This window comes from Cheilinus undulatus, linkage group 2, assembly GCF_018320785.1.
Source record: "Cheilinus undulatus linkage group 2, ASM1832078v1, whole genome shotgun sequence".
NCBI lineage: Eukaryota > Metazoa > Chordata > Actinopteri > Labriformes > Labridae > Cheilinus > Cheilinus undulatus.
The window spans coordinates 48,055,514-48,071,360 of NC_054866.1; the positions used below are offsets into that span (position 1 = coordinate 48,055,514).

A 15,847-nucleotide genomic window follows, 5' to 3' on the forward strand; every position below is an offset into this window, starting at 1 on the left:
AAAGTTTAAATTATGAGATAGCAAGACATGATCAAGAGACTTGAAAGTGAAAATGATAAAATAAATTCAAAGTTATAAGATTGTGAGTCATAACTGTGATTCAATTTTAAAGTATGAGATAAAGCGTTATTATTTGTCTTAAATCTATGACTTACTGCTCTAGACTTTTTATAACATGATCATGCCTTACTTTCTAATAATCTAAATTTCATTATTTTTAAAAAGTCACCTATCTTACATTTCATTTTCCAAGTTATAATAATAATAATAATAATATCTTGAATTTATATAGCGCCTTTCAAGAAACCCAAGGACGCTTTACAGGAACACATAGACATGGACAAACTATGTGAGGGGTAGGATGAGTGTAAGGGGTGGTTTAGAGAAGAAGTTGTTGAAATGGACGTCCATGTTTTATTAAAAAAATGGTTAATTATTTGTTTTTATTTTAGGAGAAAAGCAGAACCTTCTTTAAGGTTATACAACAAAAATTTCTCGTCAGCTGAAAGGGGGAACAAAAGGTTGGGGTCACTTCACCGTCGGTGGTTCTGAGTGTGACACACACCGGAAGTAAACAAACAGGAGCAGCTATTTGAATGAAGTTGCGGCATCACGTAGACTTGTCTGTAGTTGTAGCTCAGCTTTTTCGTTTTTAATAGATAAAAATGTGTTCAACCGAAAATTTGAGAGAGTTTGTCATCGAGCGGCTAACTGTTGCTGCTGAAGACATTTTATTAGTTTTTCAGAGAACTATCGTCGAGTACGAGGCAGAGATCGATCGACAGCGCAGACTGCTGGACATCATTCAGAAACCTCACATCGACATACGCAGAATAGGTGGGAAACAGTTTTCTTGGATACAAGAACAGAGTTAACTGGTTTGTTTTTATTCCACATGGTGTCTGTATCTGCCGTGATGCCATGCTTAGCCCAGTGGTTTAAGCTCAGGACTTACCAATATAGCAGTACCAGAGACTGAAGAGCCTCACTGTCCCCGGAGGGCCTTAAAGCAAATAATGATGTGCGCATCTGCACACACTCACAAATAGATCGTTTCCTAACCTGGCATAAGAACAGAAAAGAACACAAAAGCCTTTAAACAGATTTTACATACTGACTTATAAGAGAGATTAGAAGCAGAAGGACAGCCAGCTTCCTTCTCTAAACAAATTTTTTCGGTTATTGCGTTTCCAATTGCATTGTGGGCAGAGCTTTCTCAGGTCGTAGTCTGATTTTCTGTGGTTATGTGCATATCATCATCAGCGTCCTCTACCTGACTTCATCCTTTGACAGCCTATGGAAGTCTGGTCAGGCATTACAATGGTAGTCAGGCCAGCTTTGGGAGCATAGGCTTGCTTTGCTGCGTCAACCTTTTCTGCTCTGGTGTCCTGATGGCCGTCATCTAGGCCTGCATTAGCCCAGTTTGCTCTGGTTGCAGCCTTCAGCTCATCTGTATTGAGACTGGTCTCTCTCTCTTGCTCTTGACATTTCCCTATTTTCTATGGGGTTCAGGTCAGGCCACATGGTTGGCCAGTCAAGCACAGTTGTACCAGTTTCTGGTAGTTTGAGCTTCACTGATGTCAGGTGCCAAGTCCTGCTGGAAAAGGAAATCAGAATCGCTTTAAAACTCCTCAGCAGATAGAAGCATTAATGTCTCTAAAATCTCCTGGTAGATGGCTGACAGCATTGACTCTGGACTTGACAAAGCACAGTGGACCAACATCAGCAGATGACATGGCACCCCAGACCATCACTGACAGTGGAAAATGAAAACACTGGACTTCAATACCTTGGATTCTGGGCCTCTCAGATTATCCTCCAGACTTTAGGACCTTGTTTTCAGGTCTTTGGACCACAGAGCAATGGTCCTTTTTGTTTTGTTTTGTTTTTTTTTTGTTTCTCATTAGCCCAGGTGAGACACTTAGGACACTGTCTAAGGAACGTCATAAGTGGATGAATGATTTGCAAAAATAATCTAACTGTGACCTCCCAGCCTTTCTGAATATGCTTTGCCTCTGCCCCTGAGAACAGCCTGTCCCTTTAATAATAATCTATGATTTACTCTCCTTGTGAAGGGTGTCAATGATCATCCTCTGAATGACTGTCAAGTCAGCAGTCCTCCCAGATGACTGTGGTTGTGTGCACTGAACCAGAGTGAGAGATTAATGCTCAGAAAACCATTGCAAAATTGGAGTTTTCTGGAATATTATAATATTTTGAGATAGTGGATTTTCATGAACTACAATCATCAAGATTAAAACAAAATGTCTTGAAATATTTTACTTTGTAAGAGTTTAATTTAGAATATTTGGAAGATTCACTTTTAAAATTAAAGAAAAAAAGGTAACTTTTTTATGATATTCAAATTTTTGAGATAGACTAGTAATAATCATCCATCTGTGTTAAAGGGTTTTATTCTAAGATCAGTGCTGTGTGAAAAAAAATTATGAACAATGCAAAAGTGGTGCTTTTCAGCAGATACTGCGCCTCCAAACCAGTCCTGTCTTTGGTCTTAAGATTCCTGCGGAGGATAGACTGGTGTTTCCTCAGTCTGAGGTTCTCCAGGAGCCTCCTCTGACCTCCACCCTTGCCTTCTTCAGGTAAAGTTAGGAATTGGGAAGATCCTTCATCACAACAGAGGGAAAACGATTTCCGGGTCAGTCGAGGCGAGAGGACGCATGGGTGTGCAATATTTAGTAATGAGAAGGACCCTGGCTGCCAGTCTCCTGGAATAGTATGAACTGAGTAAATGAAATGTAAGTTTCCTTTTGGCTTAAATATATGAAGTGCTTTTACACAGTTAATGCCCTTTTCAGTTATTAGTGTCTCTGTTTAAGTTTATTTTTTATATTTGAGTTATGGTTTGAGATTGATGGTATAGACTGATCTTTTGCTTTGTTACCAGAAAACCAGTCTAACTGTTGCATGAATCAAATACATTGGACTGAAACTCCCTCCTCCTCTATGTTTATTTGTCATAACCAACAAACCACTGAGTTGATATTATTTATTGAATCTGGTACAACACAATAAACCAGCTTCCATCAAATTTTTTTCTATTATTTTGAACCCCCTTACATATTCATCTTTTATTAAAGTGCAGGGTATGACCTGCTCTTCTGATGTTTTACTTTTATGTAGTTCTTACAAGATGTATTATTTATTCTGGGACTAAATTCATGTTTTTGTCCTGTGATATTGTTTAATCAATTCTTTTGTTCTCTGTTCCTTCAGATGTCCCACAGCAACATGCTTGTAAAGAGGAGGATGTTGTGGCTGACCAGCAGCTCTGTAACCAGGAGAGGAACTTCAGTCTGGACCAAGAGGAGCCAGAGCCTCTCCAGGTAAAGGAGGGACAGGAGGAACTCTGCAGCAGTGAAGAGGTAGAGGAGATCACTGTGAAGCAGGAGACTGAGACATTCATGTGGACTCCTACTCATGAGGACCGTGACTACAGTGAACCTGAACAACAAAATGAACAGAATGTCCTCTCTGATAGCTCTGATGTTCCTGAGAATCAAGACCCCCCAAAAAACAAGCACAGTGACTCAAAATCAAGAGTGACGTCAGAACCAACACAAAAGAGAAGACGTAGAAAGAGAAGAATAGGGAAAACCAAAAGACTAGAGATGTATTGTAATCCTCATCAAAGTCAAAAGTCTTTAGAATGTGACACATGTGGTGAGGAATTTAAGAATAAGTCAGCATTAAAGACACATGAACGTGTCCACGATGGTAAGGAGACACATTCATGCAAGTTTTGTGGGAAGATGTTCAGCTACAAGTATGATTTGACTAAACATACAAGATCCCACACAGGTGAGAGGCCATTTTCATGCAACACATGTGGGAAAAATTTCCGTTTAAGCAATGTATTGAAGGATCACATGCGGACACACACTGGTGAAAAACCTTTTTCCTGTAGTACATGTGGAAAAGGATTCTCTAAGAAGGTCCATTTGAATACTCATTATATAGTGCATACACATGAAAAGCCATTTACATGTGAAACATGTGGCAAAACCTTCAAACATAAAACTGGGTTGAAAGTTCACATGAGAACACACACAGGTGAAAAGCCGTACTCCTGTGCTACCTGTGGGAAAACATTTATTCAAAAAAGTATTTTGAATCAACATGGGAGAATTCATACAGGTGAAAAACCATATTCTTGCAACACATGTGACAGGTCTTTTATAAACAGTAGTGTCCTGACTGATCATATGAGAAGAGCTCACACAGGTGAGCGTCCATACCTTTGTAAGACTTGCGGGAAAAGATTTTTTACCTCATCTAATCTTTTACAACACATGAAAACCCATGCAGACAAGTAGCCATGTGTACACAGATGTGGTGGAGATGATTGAGTTTGTAAAATGGCTGCATCTCTGTATTAAACATGAAACAGTTTTGCTTTGGGAGGAGGTTCTCTGTGCCTTAGTGCCGTTCAGATGTATTTTAATTATGGTTTTGCCTTTAATTTCCCTTTATTGTATTTTTGATGTAAGTGCTGTGTCTGACTTTGCATGAACATGTCACCTATGTATGTTTTTTTCTTGTTTTGCCTGGCTGCAAAGCAAATTTCCCTTAGAAGAAAAAAAAGGTTAGTGTAAAGATGCTGCTCATTTTCACGACTTTCTGCCAAAATCAATGCCTCATTATTGAGCTTTTAACAAAAAGTACCTCTATTATATTTTCTTTTTTACTGTTAATAAACCTCAGCCATTGGAGGACTGATCACGATAAAGTTTTGTAAGTGTAAATGGTCATGTATATCTTGGACAGCACTGATGCACAAGGTTTCCCCATAGACTTCAGAGCAATAATTTAGGTCCTGTAAGCATGCTGAACAGCATGTTGTGTTTTAACAGCACATTTTTGCACAATTAAATTCACTTTTTGAAAGAAAATCTTCTGTCAGATCATTATTTCACGGCTACAGGATGTTAGTTAATGCTTTTGTGAGTGAAAAAGACAAACTTCTTAAGCTCAGGTCATCCCAGTTAAAATTTTAGCAGTATGTAGAATAATCTAAAATGTCCTCAAGATTACTTTTATAACATAATCTGATGATATTTTACATAATAGCAAAATAACTGTCTGCATGTATTGATCAGTGTGCAATAATTAAAAAGTATTAGTCAGTCCACCATCAAATGTAAAATCAAATCTGGGGACTGTTTTTGTTTGCTACAATATTTTTGCCAGGCCTTTGATTTTTTTTTAAATTTTGTTCAAGGACACGATGTGTTTGAATATTTATGTTGGCTTTTATTTATTTATTTATTATTTTTGTAATAAATTTATCCGTATCTCTGTTTGTATCATTCTTTAAAGAAAAAAGAAATATATCTTGTTCTGCATTTTCCCAACTGACTTTTTAAAAAAAAATTCATAACCTAGTTTAGAAGTATGCGAAATCTGTTTCATTCTAGAAGTTTTAATGTACAGTGGTGATGAATACCATTCATTCTTTTAAGAAGCACTTTGATTTGTTGAGAGACGCTAAATGTCATTAAATAATATCGGCTTTGTCTGATTTTAGCTTTAGGGTTGAAATTGAATCCGTTGAAGGCGGAACAAATGTTGGTGAACCTTCGCTGTCGGTCATTTTGAGTGTGACACAGCGGAAGTAAACAGATAGGAGTCGCTCTTTCAATGAAGTTGCGTCTTCGTGAAGACTTGTCTGTCGCTGTAGGTCAACTTTTTCGTTTTTAATTGATAAACAAAAATGTGCTCGACTGAGAATTTGAGAGAGTTTGTCGTCGAGCGGCTGACTGCTGCTGCTGAAGACATTTTTGGAGTTTTTCAGAGAACTATCGTCGAGTACGAGGCAGAGATCGATCGCCAGCGCAGACTGCTGGATACCGTTCAGAAACCTCACGTCGATTTACAAAGAACAGGTGAGAAACAAACCAAATTCATTTGATACATGAGTGGAGATAGTTGGTTTTATTATTCTTCCCCATGGTTCCGTTATTTACGAGACCTCTAACATGCACCTTTGTTAAAGCGTGGGAAGTGATGTACTCTGCTGAGATTTCTCTGTAATGTTACCCCAACAAGCTGAATAATATATATTCTGGTACTAAATTCATGGTTTTTTTTCCGTGATGGTGGTTACTAAATACTTTTGTTCTCTTTTCCTCCAGATGTCCCACATCAACATGAGTGTAAAGAGGAGGAGGTTGTGTTTGACCAGGAGAGGAACTTCAGTCTGGACCAAGAGGAGCCAGAGCCTCCACAGATTAAGGAGGAACAGGAGGAACTCTGCAGCAGTCAGGAGGGACAGGAGATCATAGTGAAGCAGGAGACCGATACATTCATGTGGACTCCTACTCATGAGGACAGTGACTACAGTGAACCTGAACAACAAAATGAACAGAATGTCCTCTCTCACAACTCCCATGTCAATGAGGATCAAGATCCACATGGAAGCCAGCATAATGACTCAGATTCAAGTGGAACATCAGAACCAACACAAAAGAAAAGACTTGGGAAGAGAAAAAATCCAAAAACTAAAAATCCAGAGACTGAATGTAATCCTCAGCAAAGTCAAAAGTCTTTCAAATGTGACACATGTGGTGAAGATGTTAAGAGCAAGTCAGAATTACAGGCACATCAGCGTGTCCACGATGGTAAGGAGACGCATTCATGCAAGTTTTGTGGGAAAATGTTCAGCTACAAGTCAGATTTGACTACTCATACAAGATCCCACACAGGTGAGAGGCCATTTTCATGCAATACATGTGGAAAAAGTTTCTTTAGGCAGGCACATCTGAATGCTCATTATACAGTTCATACACATGAAAAGCCGTTTACATGCAAAACATGTGGTAAAACTTTTAGAGGTAAAGGTGAGTTGAATAGTCACATGAGAACTCACACAGGTGAAAAGCCGTACTCTTGTGATACCTGTGGGGCAACATTTGCTCTGAAAAGTAATTTAAATCAGCACACAAGAATTCACACGGGTGAAAAACCATATCCCTGCGACAAATGTGGTAAATCTTTCAGATATAAAAGCGTGTTAAATATTCATATAAGATCACACACTGGTGAGAGACCTTTCTCCTGCAACACATGTGGAAAAGGATTCATTCAGATGAAACAAATGAAAATTCACATGAGAGTACACACAGGTGAAAAGCCTTACTCCTGTGTTACCTGTGGGGCGACCTTTACTCAGAAGATTCATTTGAAGCAGCACAAAAGAATTCATACAGGTGAAAAACCATATTCTTGCAAAGAATGTAACAGATCTTTTGCACATTCAGATGTCTTAGCAGTTCACATGAGAAGAGCTCACACAGGTGAGCGCCCATACCTCTGTAAGATCTGTGGGAAAAGATTTTTTGCCTGTTCTGATCGTTCACAGCACATGAAACTACACACAGACAAATAGTCATGTGTACACAGATGTGGTGGAGATGATTACCATTAATAGATTGTTGTATCTCTGTGTTAAACATTAAAAGTATACCTTTCAAAGGAGGTTCACAGTGCCTCAGTGCTATTCAGATGTTAGAAGATGTCTGAATGATGGTTTTGCCTTCAGTCGTCCTTTAATGTATTTTTGTATTTCATTGTTGTGTCTGAATTTGTGGGATTATCTTTCCAATGTTTCATGTATTTTATGCCTGGCTGCAAAGGAAACTCCCTTAGAAGACAATAAAGTTGAAGTTAGTGCAAAGATGCTTCTCATTTTCATCATTTTCCTGTCAGAATTATTTAGCTTTTACCAACAAATCCATCAAAGGTTTTTCTTTTTGTCTTAATGTAATTTATCCTCAGCCATTGATGGACTGATCACATTAAAATTTTATTTGTTGAATTGCTCATGTATATTTTTCAAACACTTGTACACAATGTTTTCCCACAGACTTTGAAGCCATATTTTAGGTCATAAAAGTATGCTGAATGCTTTGTTGTGATTTGTTAACAACATATTTTTGCACGGTTAACATAAACATGAGCTACAGGATGCTCGTTATCGCTTTTGTTTGTGTGGACAAGACAAACTTCTTAAACTCAGCTTTTTCAGAGTTAAATTTGAGCAGTATGTAAAATAATCTAAAATTTCTCTCAAGATTAAAACGTGATGCTCGTTTATATAATAGCTAAATGACTTACTGTATAAATTGATCAATCATCCTTTTCTGCTTCTCATTCTTATTAATATTATTGATATTATTATTCCCTTTTAACATTTTCATTATTATTAAATATTACTGTAAGTAAATTTACAAATATTTCAAAATGAATTACTATTATCACCTTTTTATATGTTTCCTATACACTGCCTGGCCAAAAAAAAAGTCGCTACCAAAAAAAGGTCACACTAATATTTCGTTGGACCACCTTTAGCTTTGATTACAGCACGCATTTGCTGTGGCATTGTTTCGATAAGCTTCTACAATGTCACAAGATTTATTGCCATCCAGTGTTGCATTAATTTTTCTCCAAGATCTTGTATTGATAATGGGAGAGTCTGACCACTGCGCAAAGCCTTCTCTAACACATCCCAAAGATTCTCAATGGGGTTAAGGTCTGGACTCTGTGGTGGCCAATCCATGTGTGAAAATGATTTCTCATGCTCCCTGAACCACTCTTTCACAGTTTGAGCCCGATGAATCCTGGCATCATCATCATCTTGGAATATGCCCGTGCCATTAGGGGAGAAAAAAATCCATTGATGGAATAACTGGGTCATTCAGTATATTCAGGTAGTCAGCTGACCTCATTCTTTGGGCACATAATTTTGCTGAACCTAGACCTGAGCAACTGCAGCAACCCCAGATCATAGCACTGCCCCCACAGGCTTGTACAGTAGGCACTAGGCATGATGGGTGCATCACTTCACCTGCCTCTCTTCTTACCCTGATGCGCCCATCACTCTGGAACAGGTTAAATCTGGACTCATCAGACCACATGACATTCTTCCATTCCTCCAGAGTCCAATCTTTATGCTCCCTAGCAAACTGAAGCCTTTTTTGCATGCCAATGATTTGACCATTCTTAAACAGACTAACATCTTTTTTACGGCCACAGGATGTGTCTGTCGACATGGTTGTTTAAGAAATGAGAAGTTACTCATTGCATCAGCGGGGGTGAAATAATTTGTTGCCAGCTGAAAGATAATCGCCCATGCAATAATTATCCAATAGGAGGCTTGTACCTATTCGCTGAGTTCAATCCAGGTGGCGACTTTTTTTTTTTGGCCAGGCAGTGTATTTCTCTTCCCCGCTACTATTCTTGCTAATGCTAGCATTGCAGTAGGCTAATCATCCTTCATCTTTTAACATCATTCTTACCTCTAAGCATTACTAGAACAGTTTCATTGAATCCGAGAGCAATACTACTTCACTGTTATATTAATTACTAATAAATTAACAGGTTTTTTTTTTTATCATAAGAGGGTATAGTCTTTGTTATAATATCAATGATTAACGTGGGTCTATTATAATAGGCCACAACAGAGAGTACTATAGACCTGCCCTCTTTGTAAAGTGTAAAGGCTAGATAACTTCAGTTATGATTGGTGTTAAACAAACATACATTGATCTGACTGATCAATGTATCAGAAATATATTAAAAAATCAAACCAGAGGGCTGTTTTGTTGATGTATAATCCATAATATTTTTGTCTGGCCTTTTTTAAATAATAATTGTTCACAAAAAAACTATTTTCTTCCACTTTTGACATGTTTTATCCACGTGTTTCACTTTCCCCATTTTGTCTCTGTTAGCCATTTTTAGGGCCAATTTTGACCCAGTTTGCACGTTTTAAAAATTAATTTTTGCCACTTGTTAATCCTATTTCACCATCTTTTCCATCCATATTTGCCACTTTGAACAGTTTTTGCTACTTTTGAAATCCTATTTCAGAATCCTGCACACATTTTTCAGTTTATACCTGTTGTTACCACTTTTCTGCTGATTTTTGCAACTTCTAACCAATTGTAGCAATTTTTTGCCAGTTTAAACCCATGTTTACTGCTAACCGCCTATTTTTGTCTCAATTAACAATTTTTGGCCAAATTTAACTCACTTTTGGCAGATATTAATCCAATTTCACATCTTTTCTGCCTGTTGTCACTTTTAACCCATGTTTACTATTTTCTTCCCATTTTGCTACCTGTTAACCATTTTTTTTTGGCCAACTTCAACCTATATTTTCCACTTTAAACCCATTTCACCATCTTTTCCTCCCGTTTTACAACTTAACCCTTCAAGGCACTTTTGCCCTATTTTTGCCACTTCCTGCCCGTTATTGCCTCTTTAAATGACTTTTTACTTTTTGTCATTAAAACCCACTATTTCCCCTTCAAACCCATTTTGCCACTTTTAACCCCTTTTCCCCACTTTAAGGTCTTATTCTAGCCACTTTTAACCCATGCTTACCACATTTTTAGCCCACCTTTTTCTTTTATTTACTTTAGCCATTTTTGCCACTTCTAACTCTATTTTCCCTACTTTCATGCCTTTTCTTACCACTTTTGACCCATGTTTGCCACATTTTTAGCCCACTTTTTCCTTTGTTGAACTTACTTTAGATGATTTTTTGCCCCATCCAACCTATTTTCACCACTTTTCGCTGACTTTTCCCTTTTTTGACACAATTATTTGTTTTTTTTCCCTTTCAGTTGCTTATTTTTGTATTTTCTGACATCCTGACATTTGTTCCCATGATTGCTTAGATATAAAGTCTGATATTATCATGAAGTCCAAATGGGTTGGTTCAAGGTGCCCATCCACAATACTAAAGAAGGGTAATTCTGTTTTCAGAAGTGGGTATACATTTTGAAGAAGGCCATACAACAGCAGCACTAATAAAAAAATGTTGCTTTGATAAGAGTAGTTATTATTAAGGTAAAAATAAAATGTGTTTTTTACAGCTTAATTTTTCAATGGACCATGATTTTGCTGATGTCAATGGGCCCCCCAGTTTGGATGGGCCCCAGAAACCTCTTCCCTTTATCCCCCATTATGGGCAGCCTTCCTGTCCCATCCTGTAGCATTAGAGTGGTGGTTAAAAAAAGTGGGGCTGTCACTTGCAATTACTCTCAGTAGCTTAATAGTTGACTGAGATTGGTCTCCTCGTCACAATCTGAAAATTCTGTTATTTTGCATAGGCAACTATTTTTGTTTCATTTTGAATTTTCACACTGTTTAAAGCCAAGGGTTGTTGACTTCCTGTTTGGATACAGAGCGGGTTGTATAGGTAAATCAAAGATTTTAACACAAACTTAACCAGGGCTAAAGGAACTTGTAATGGATTGAAGAGGAAATAAGTGAACAGTAAAAAGGTTAATGTTTAGGTGCAGATGATTTTGACTTGTCTACTGAGCTGTCTGGATCTTATTTTAAAGTGAAATGAGACATTGTGTGTTGCTGCCATTCTCGGTCAGGTCTCCCTTGAAAATGAGACATCAATGGGACCAACCTGGCTAAATAAAAAAAAAATTAAGGAGCACTGGTGGATTTATTTTATGTCACTGTGGCTGCAAGGAAATGTTTCAGAGGCTTAACCAGAGCTCTAAAAGGGATGACAAAACATGCAATTAATGTGATAAAACAGAAATTAATGCACCAATTGTGGACCTGAATTGCATCAAGATTAATGCATTAAAGCTTACAGTCCCATGTAGAGGTAATTTTTTTTTTTTTAAAGTTTGCATTTTCTGTGAAAAAATATATTGTACAAACTACAACAGACCATTCTGCATGCTTCAAAGACCTAAATATGGCTCTTAAGTGTGTGGAAAATGTTGTTAGTTTGGTCCAAAATACATATGACCATTTCCACAAATAAAATTGGACTGTGGTCAGTCTAATCGTTGAGGTTTTGTTACATTACAAGAAGACTTTGAAGGATTTTTCTTGAAAATGCATCATAAATAGGTATTAATCCTGGCAGAACATATTTCACAAATGTCAAACTTTCTCTGGTGTAAACAATTTTGGCCTTCCAGTAAGAAGAAATGCTTTATGTTTCCGTTGTTGCTGAAGCATTTAATCATCGGGACAAAATGTAGACACAAACATCAGTTCTACATATGAAATGTTATTTAGTGGACAAAACTGCATAGAAAGACTTTAAATGAGAGACCAGTGAACAAAAGTTTGAGAGGAGTTTTGAAAAAAGAAAAATCTTTGGAGAGATGTGTTGACGAAAGGTTGAAAAATAAGGTATTGATCCTGCTGGAAATTGTTGAGAATAAGCTGAAACTTCACATTAAGGCAACCTAAACTTCCGCTCAATGACAAACTGTTTTTGGTTTAATACAGACATACATTAACAACTTTAACTCAATCATCTCCAACACATTTGTTTACACAACTACTTGTCTGCATGTACTTTTTTGTGTTGCGAAAGATTCGATGAGTCATAGAATTTTTTCCCACAGGTCTTACAAAGGTATGGACGCTCACCTGTATGAGCTCTTCTCATGTGAGCTCTTAAGACACCATGATCTATGAAAGACCTGTCACATTCTTTGCAAGAATATGGTTTTTCACCTGTATGAATTCTTATGTGCTGATCCAGATTACATTTTTTTGTGAATGATTTCCCACAGGTATCACAAGAGTAAGGCCTCTCACCTGTGTGTGTTCTCATATGAATATTTAAATATGTGACACGAACAAATCCTTTTCCACATGTGCTGCAGGTGAAAGGCCTCTCACCTGTGTGTGTTCTCATGTGGATTTTCAACTCCCATTTGTTTCTGAAAGTTTTGCCACATGTTTCACAGGTAACAGGCCTTTCATGTGTATGAACTATATAATGAGCTTTCAAATGTGAAATCCGAAAGAAAGTTTTTCCACATGAGCTGCAGGAGAAAGGCCTCTCACCTGTGTGGGATCTTGTATGAGTAGTGAGCTCTGTCTTGTAGCTGAACATTTGCCCACAAATATTACATGAATGTGTCTCCTTACCATCGTGGAAACGCTGATGTGTCTGTAATTCTGACTTGTTCTTAACCTCTTCCCCACATGTGTCACATTTGAAAGACTTTTGACTTTGCTGAGGATTATAATCAATCTTTGAGGTTTTTGTTGTCAGAATATTTCTCTTCCCAAGTCTTTTCTTTTGTGTTGGTCCTAATTTTCCACTGGATATTGAGTTTTGGGGCTTGCCACCTTGGGAATCTTGATTCTCATTGACATGGGAGTTGTGAGAGAGGTGATGCTGTTCATTTTGTTGTTCCGGTTCACTGTGGTCACTGTCCTCAGGAATAGGAGTCCACATGAATGTGTCAGTCTCCTGCTTCACTATGATCTCTGCTCCCTCCTGACTGCTGCAGAGTTCATCCTGTTCCTCCTTAATCTTTGGAGGCTCTGGCTCCTCTTGGTCCAGACTGAAGTTCCTCTCCTGGTTACAGAGCTGCTGGTCAACCACAACCTCCCCCTCTTTACACTCATGTTGCTTTGGGACATCTGGAGGAACAGAGGATGAAAACATCAAGTTAACACAAACATGGGAAACATACAACACATTGAGAGACAAAATTTATTTCTCAACTTGTTATGGTTGCATGGCAGAGGAAGAGATATGAAGAACAGTTTACTGCATGTGCTGAAGTAAAAGATTTACAAGTCTCAGCTTTTTTTTTAAATGACTGAAACCTTCAATTTTAGAGAGGACAGTTGGCTGCCCTTGAGCTTCTGAGCTTTAAGTAAAATTTATTTATTTATTTTTATTTATTTATATACATATTAGTATGTAAACTCTTTTTTAAAGGTTGCTGTGTTCTTTTCTGCTGTTCTTATGCCAGTATTAGGAACGGCTTACTTGTGAGTGTGTGCCGATGTGCGCTATATTCTTTGCGTCAACCTCCTCCAGGGACAGCGAGGGACCTCAATCTCTAGTGCTGCTGTTATGGGGGTCGAGGGCTAAAACCACTGGGATAACCAGATCTGATATCATGGCTGATAATGACACCACGGGGATCAAAGGAATAACATAAACACCTCTGTTGACTAATTATTTTAATGTGTTTATTTCTCACCTATTCTGTGTAAGCTGATGTGAGGTTTCCAAACGATATCCAGCAGTCTGCGCTGTCGATCGATCTCTGCCTGGTACTCAACGATAGTTCTCTGAAAAACTCCAAAAATGTCATCAGCAGCAGCAGTTAGCCGCTCAACTACAAACTCTCTCAACTTTTCAGTTGAGCACATTTTTTTGAGAAAAATTAAAACATAGATAAAAATCTTTGCTGCAACATCGAAACGTGTATCAGTTATTCAGGAAGTGTATCCGCGATGCGCGTACCGAGGCTTGTATCATTGCTATCGTCTCTCTTCTTCGGTTTTAAAGGCGGTTGAAGTACAAATTGTTGAATTACCGCAACTTTCTAGTTTGAAATCAAACAAAAATTTCTCACGAAACTTCGCTTGTACATGAAAACCGAAAATATGATTGTAACACTTTCCTCATCCAATCTCTTCACAAATCTAACAGTTTCAATCTTTGCGCCGTGGAGCTGACACTTCATACAGCTACTCCTGTTTGTTTACTTCCGCTATGTGTCTCACTCCGAACCACCGACGGTGAAGGTTCGCCAACTTTTTGTTCCGCTTTCAGTTGACGCAATTTCTGCTTTTATTTTTTTCTTTAAAAAATGAAATGAAGACGAATCTTACAATCAGAATAACTTCCAACACGATTACACTTTGAGACTGAGCAAAAAAAAAAAAAAAAAAAAATCAACAATGGTCTGAAGCTAAAACCTGTAAAACGTCCACCTTTATTCTAAAGTCCAATCAAACTATTATCTTCTTTCAACTAATACAAGTCCTTCGTTTAAAACAAATGTCCTTCATAGTCGTTATACTTTAAGTTTGTCGCATGAAACAGATTTTCACATTCTTCTAAAGTTATATTTTCGTAAAATAATGTCAAAGGTGAAAAAAATGGTTCATTTGCAGCGTTGCCATCAAGGGAAATTGGTATTGTAAAAACGGTATATATCCATTATGCTGACACTTTTGATATCCAGCTCTTCTACATAGTCGACATAAACTATATGCATGAAATAATCAACTGGGTCACCAAGGCCCACAGTTAGGGGGGCTTGGGAAAAAAAGGGTGTTTTAATTTTTTACTTATTTTTCCCCCTTAGTAATTACTTTGATTATTAAATAAAAAGTGACCAATTGAATTAGTCAACAGACTGAAATTTGTACCAAATAGGTTAACACAAAATCTTCAGGGGGTCCCTGCTGCTCCCTTCAAGAAATGTCCAAATGGTGTAGTCCATCCCTAGTTGCCCAGGAGAGCCGGGCCTGGAGGGGAGGAGAAAGGTTACTGTAAAGTGGCGAAGTGATGCTGCCTAAACACCTTAAAGTGCCCGAGAGAAGAAAGAAAGAGAGGAGGCAGAACAAGGGGAAACAACTCCTCATAGAGTTCTTTCCAAAGAGAGCTGAGTATACACCTGATGTCAGTCTTTCCTAGTCTGGAGCATGGTGTTGTATAGAGTAAACTAATCTCTCTAAATCTGAATTAGAGTAAGCTACGATGTCATAATGAGGATGATGGAGGAGAAGAAAGCAGGGATAAAGAGCAAGATGATGATAACAAAAGAGAAATAAACAGGGACAGAGAGAAAAAAGATGAGAAGAAGAGAGCAGGGACCGTGAGCGAGGAAATGATAGAGGAGAAGAACACAGGGACAGAGAACAGAGAATGAGGATGACTGAGGAGATTAAATCAGGGACAGAGAGAAATGAGGATAATGGAGGCGAAGAAAGCAGGGACAGGGAGCAATAAGATGAGGATGTGAAAATGATTTTTTTTCCTGAGGGTTGTGAAGAGGAGGAGAGAACAGAAGATTTAGAT

General features: G+C 38.0%; 3 protein-coding genes across 4 annotated transcripts; 2 read left to right on the forward strand and 1 right to left on the reverse strand.

Moving 5' to 3' along the window:
• Positions 1–598: 598 nt before the first annotated feature.
• On the forward strand, positions 599–4,812 carry LOC121522823 (gastrula zinc finger protein XlCGF8.2DB-like). 2 transcript variants are annotated; one of them, XM_041807492.1, is made up of 3 exons: positions 753–837; positions 2,601–2,756; positions 3,235–4,812. In XM_041807492.1, the coding sequence occupies exons 2-3, from the start codon at positions 2,750–2,752 to the stop codon at positions 4,332–4,334; spliced, it is 1,107 nt and encodes a 368-aa protein (XP_041663426.1). In that variant the 5' UTR covers positions 753–837; positions 2,601–2,749; the 3' UTR covers positions 4,335–4,812. The 2 variants fall into 2 exon arrangements, with proteins under 2 accessions (XP_041663417.1, XP_041663426.1); XM_041807483.1 differs by lacking the exon at positions 2,601–2,756 and having other exon boundaries at positions 599–837.
• An 827-nt stretch (positions 4,813–5,639) lies between these two features.
• On the forward strand, positions 5,640–7,683 carry LOC121522776 (zinc finger protein OZF-like). Its single transcript, XM_041807428.1, has 2 exons — positions 5,640–5,903; positions 6,153–7,683. The coding sequence occupies exons 1-2, from the start codon at positions 5,732–5,734 to the stop codon at positions 7,403–7,405; spliced, it is 1,425 nt and encodes a 474-aa protein (XP_041663362.1). The 5' UTR covers positions 5,640–5,731; the 3' UTR covers positions 7,406–7,683.
• Positions 7,684–12,011: 4,328 nt separating this feature from the next.
• Positions 12,012–14,515, reverse strand: LOC121522815 (oocyte zinc finger protein XlCOF6.1-like). The gene is made up of 2 exons (XM_041807472.1): positions 14,016–14,515; positions 12,012–13,443 (listed from the first exon to the last, which is right to left on the reverse strand). Exons 1-2 carry the CDS (start codon positions 14,185–14,187, stop codon positions 12,344–12,346), a joined length of 1,272 nt encoding a protein of 423 aa, XP_041663406.1. The 5' UTR covers positions 14,188–14,515; the 3' UTR covers positions 12,012–12,343.
• Positions 14,516–15,847: the final 1,332 nt, after the last annotated feature.

What these genes read in the sequence shown, in the direction of transcription:
- LOC121522815 (XM_041807472.1), bottom strand. Translation starts at nt 14,187, where the DNA reads ATGTGCTCAACTGAAAAGTTGAGAGAGTTTGTAGTTGAGCGGCTAACT. An exon ending in CATCAGCTTACACAGAATAG is followed by an intron (nt 13,444 to 14,015) that starts GTGAGAAATAAA and finishes CTGTTCCTCCAG; the next exon opens with ATGTCCCAAAGCAACATGAG.
- LOC121522823 (XM_041807483.1), top strand. Translation starts at nt 666, where the DNA reads ATGTGTTCAACCGAAAATTTGAGAGAGTTTGTCATCGAGCGGCTAACT. An exon ending in CATCGACATACGCAGAATAG is followed by an intron (nt 838 to 3,234) that starts GTGGGAAACAGT and finishes CTGTTCCTTCAG; the next exon opens with ATGTCCCACAGCAACATGCT.
- LOC121522776 (XM_041807428.1), top strand. Translation starts at nt 5,732, where the DNA reads ATGTGCTCGACTGAGAATTTGAGAGAGTTTGTCGTCGAGCGGCTGACT. An exon ending in CGTCGATTTACAAAGAACAG is followed by an intron (nt 5,904 to 6,152) that starts GTGAGAAACAAA and finishes CTTTTCCTCCAG; the next exon opens with ATGTCCCACATCAACATGAG.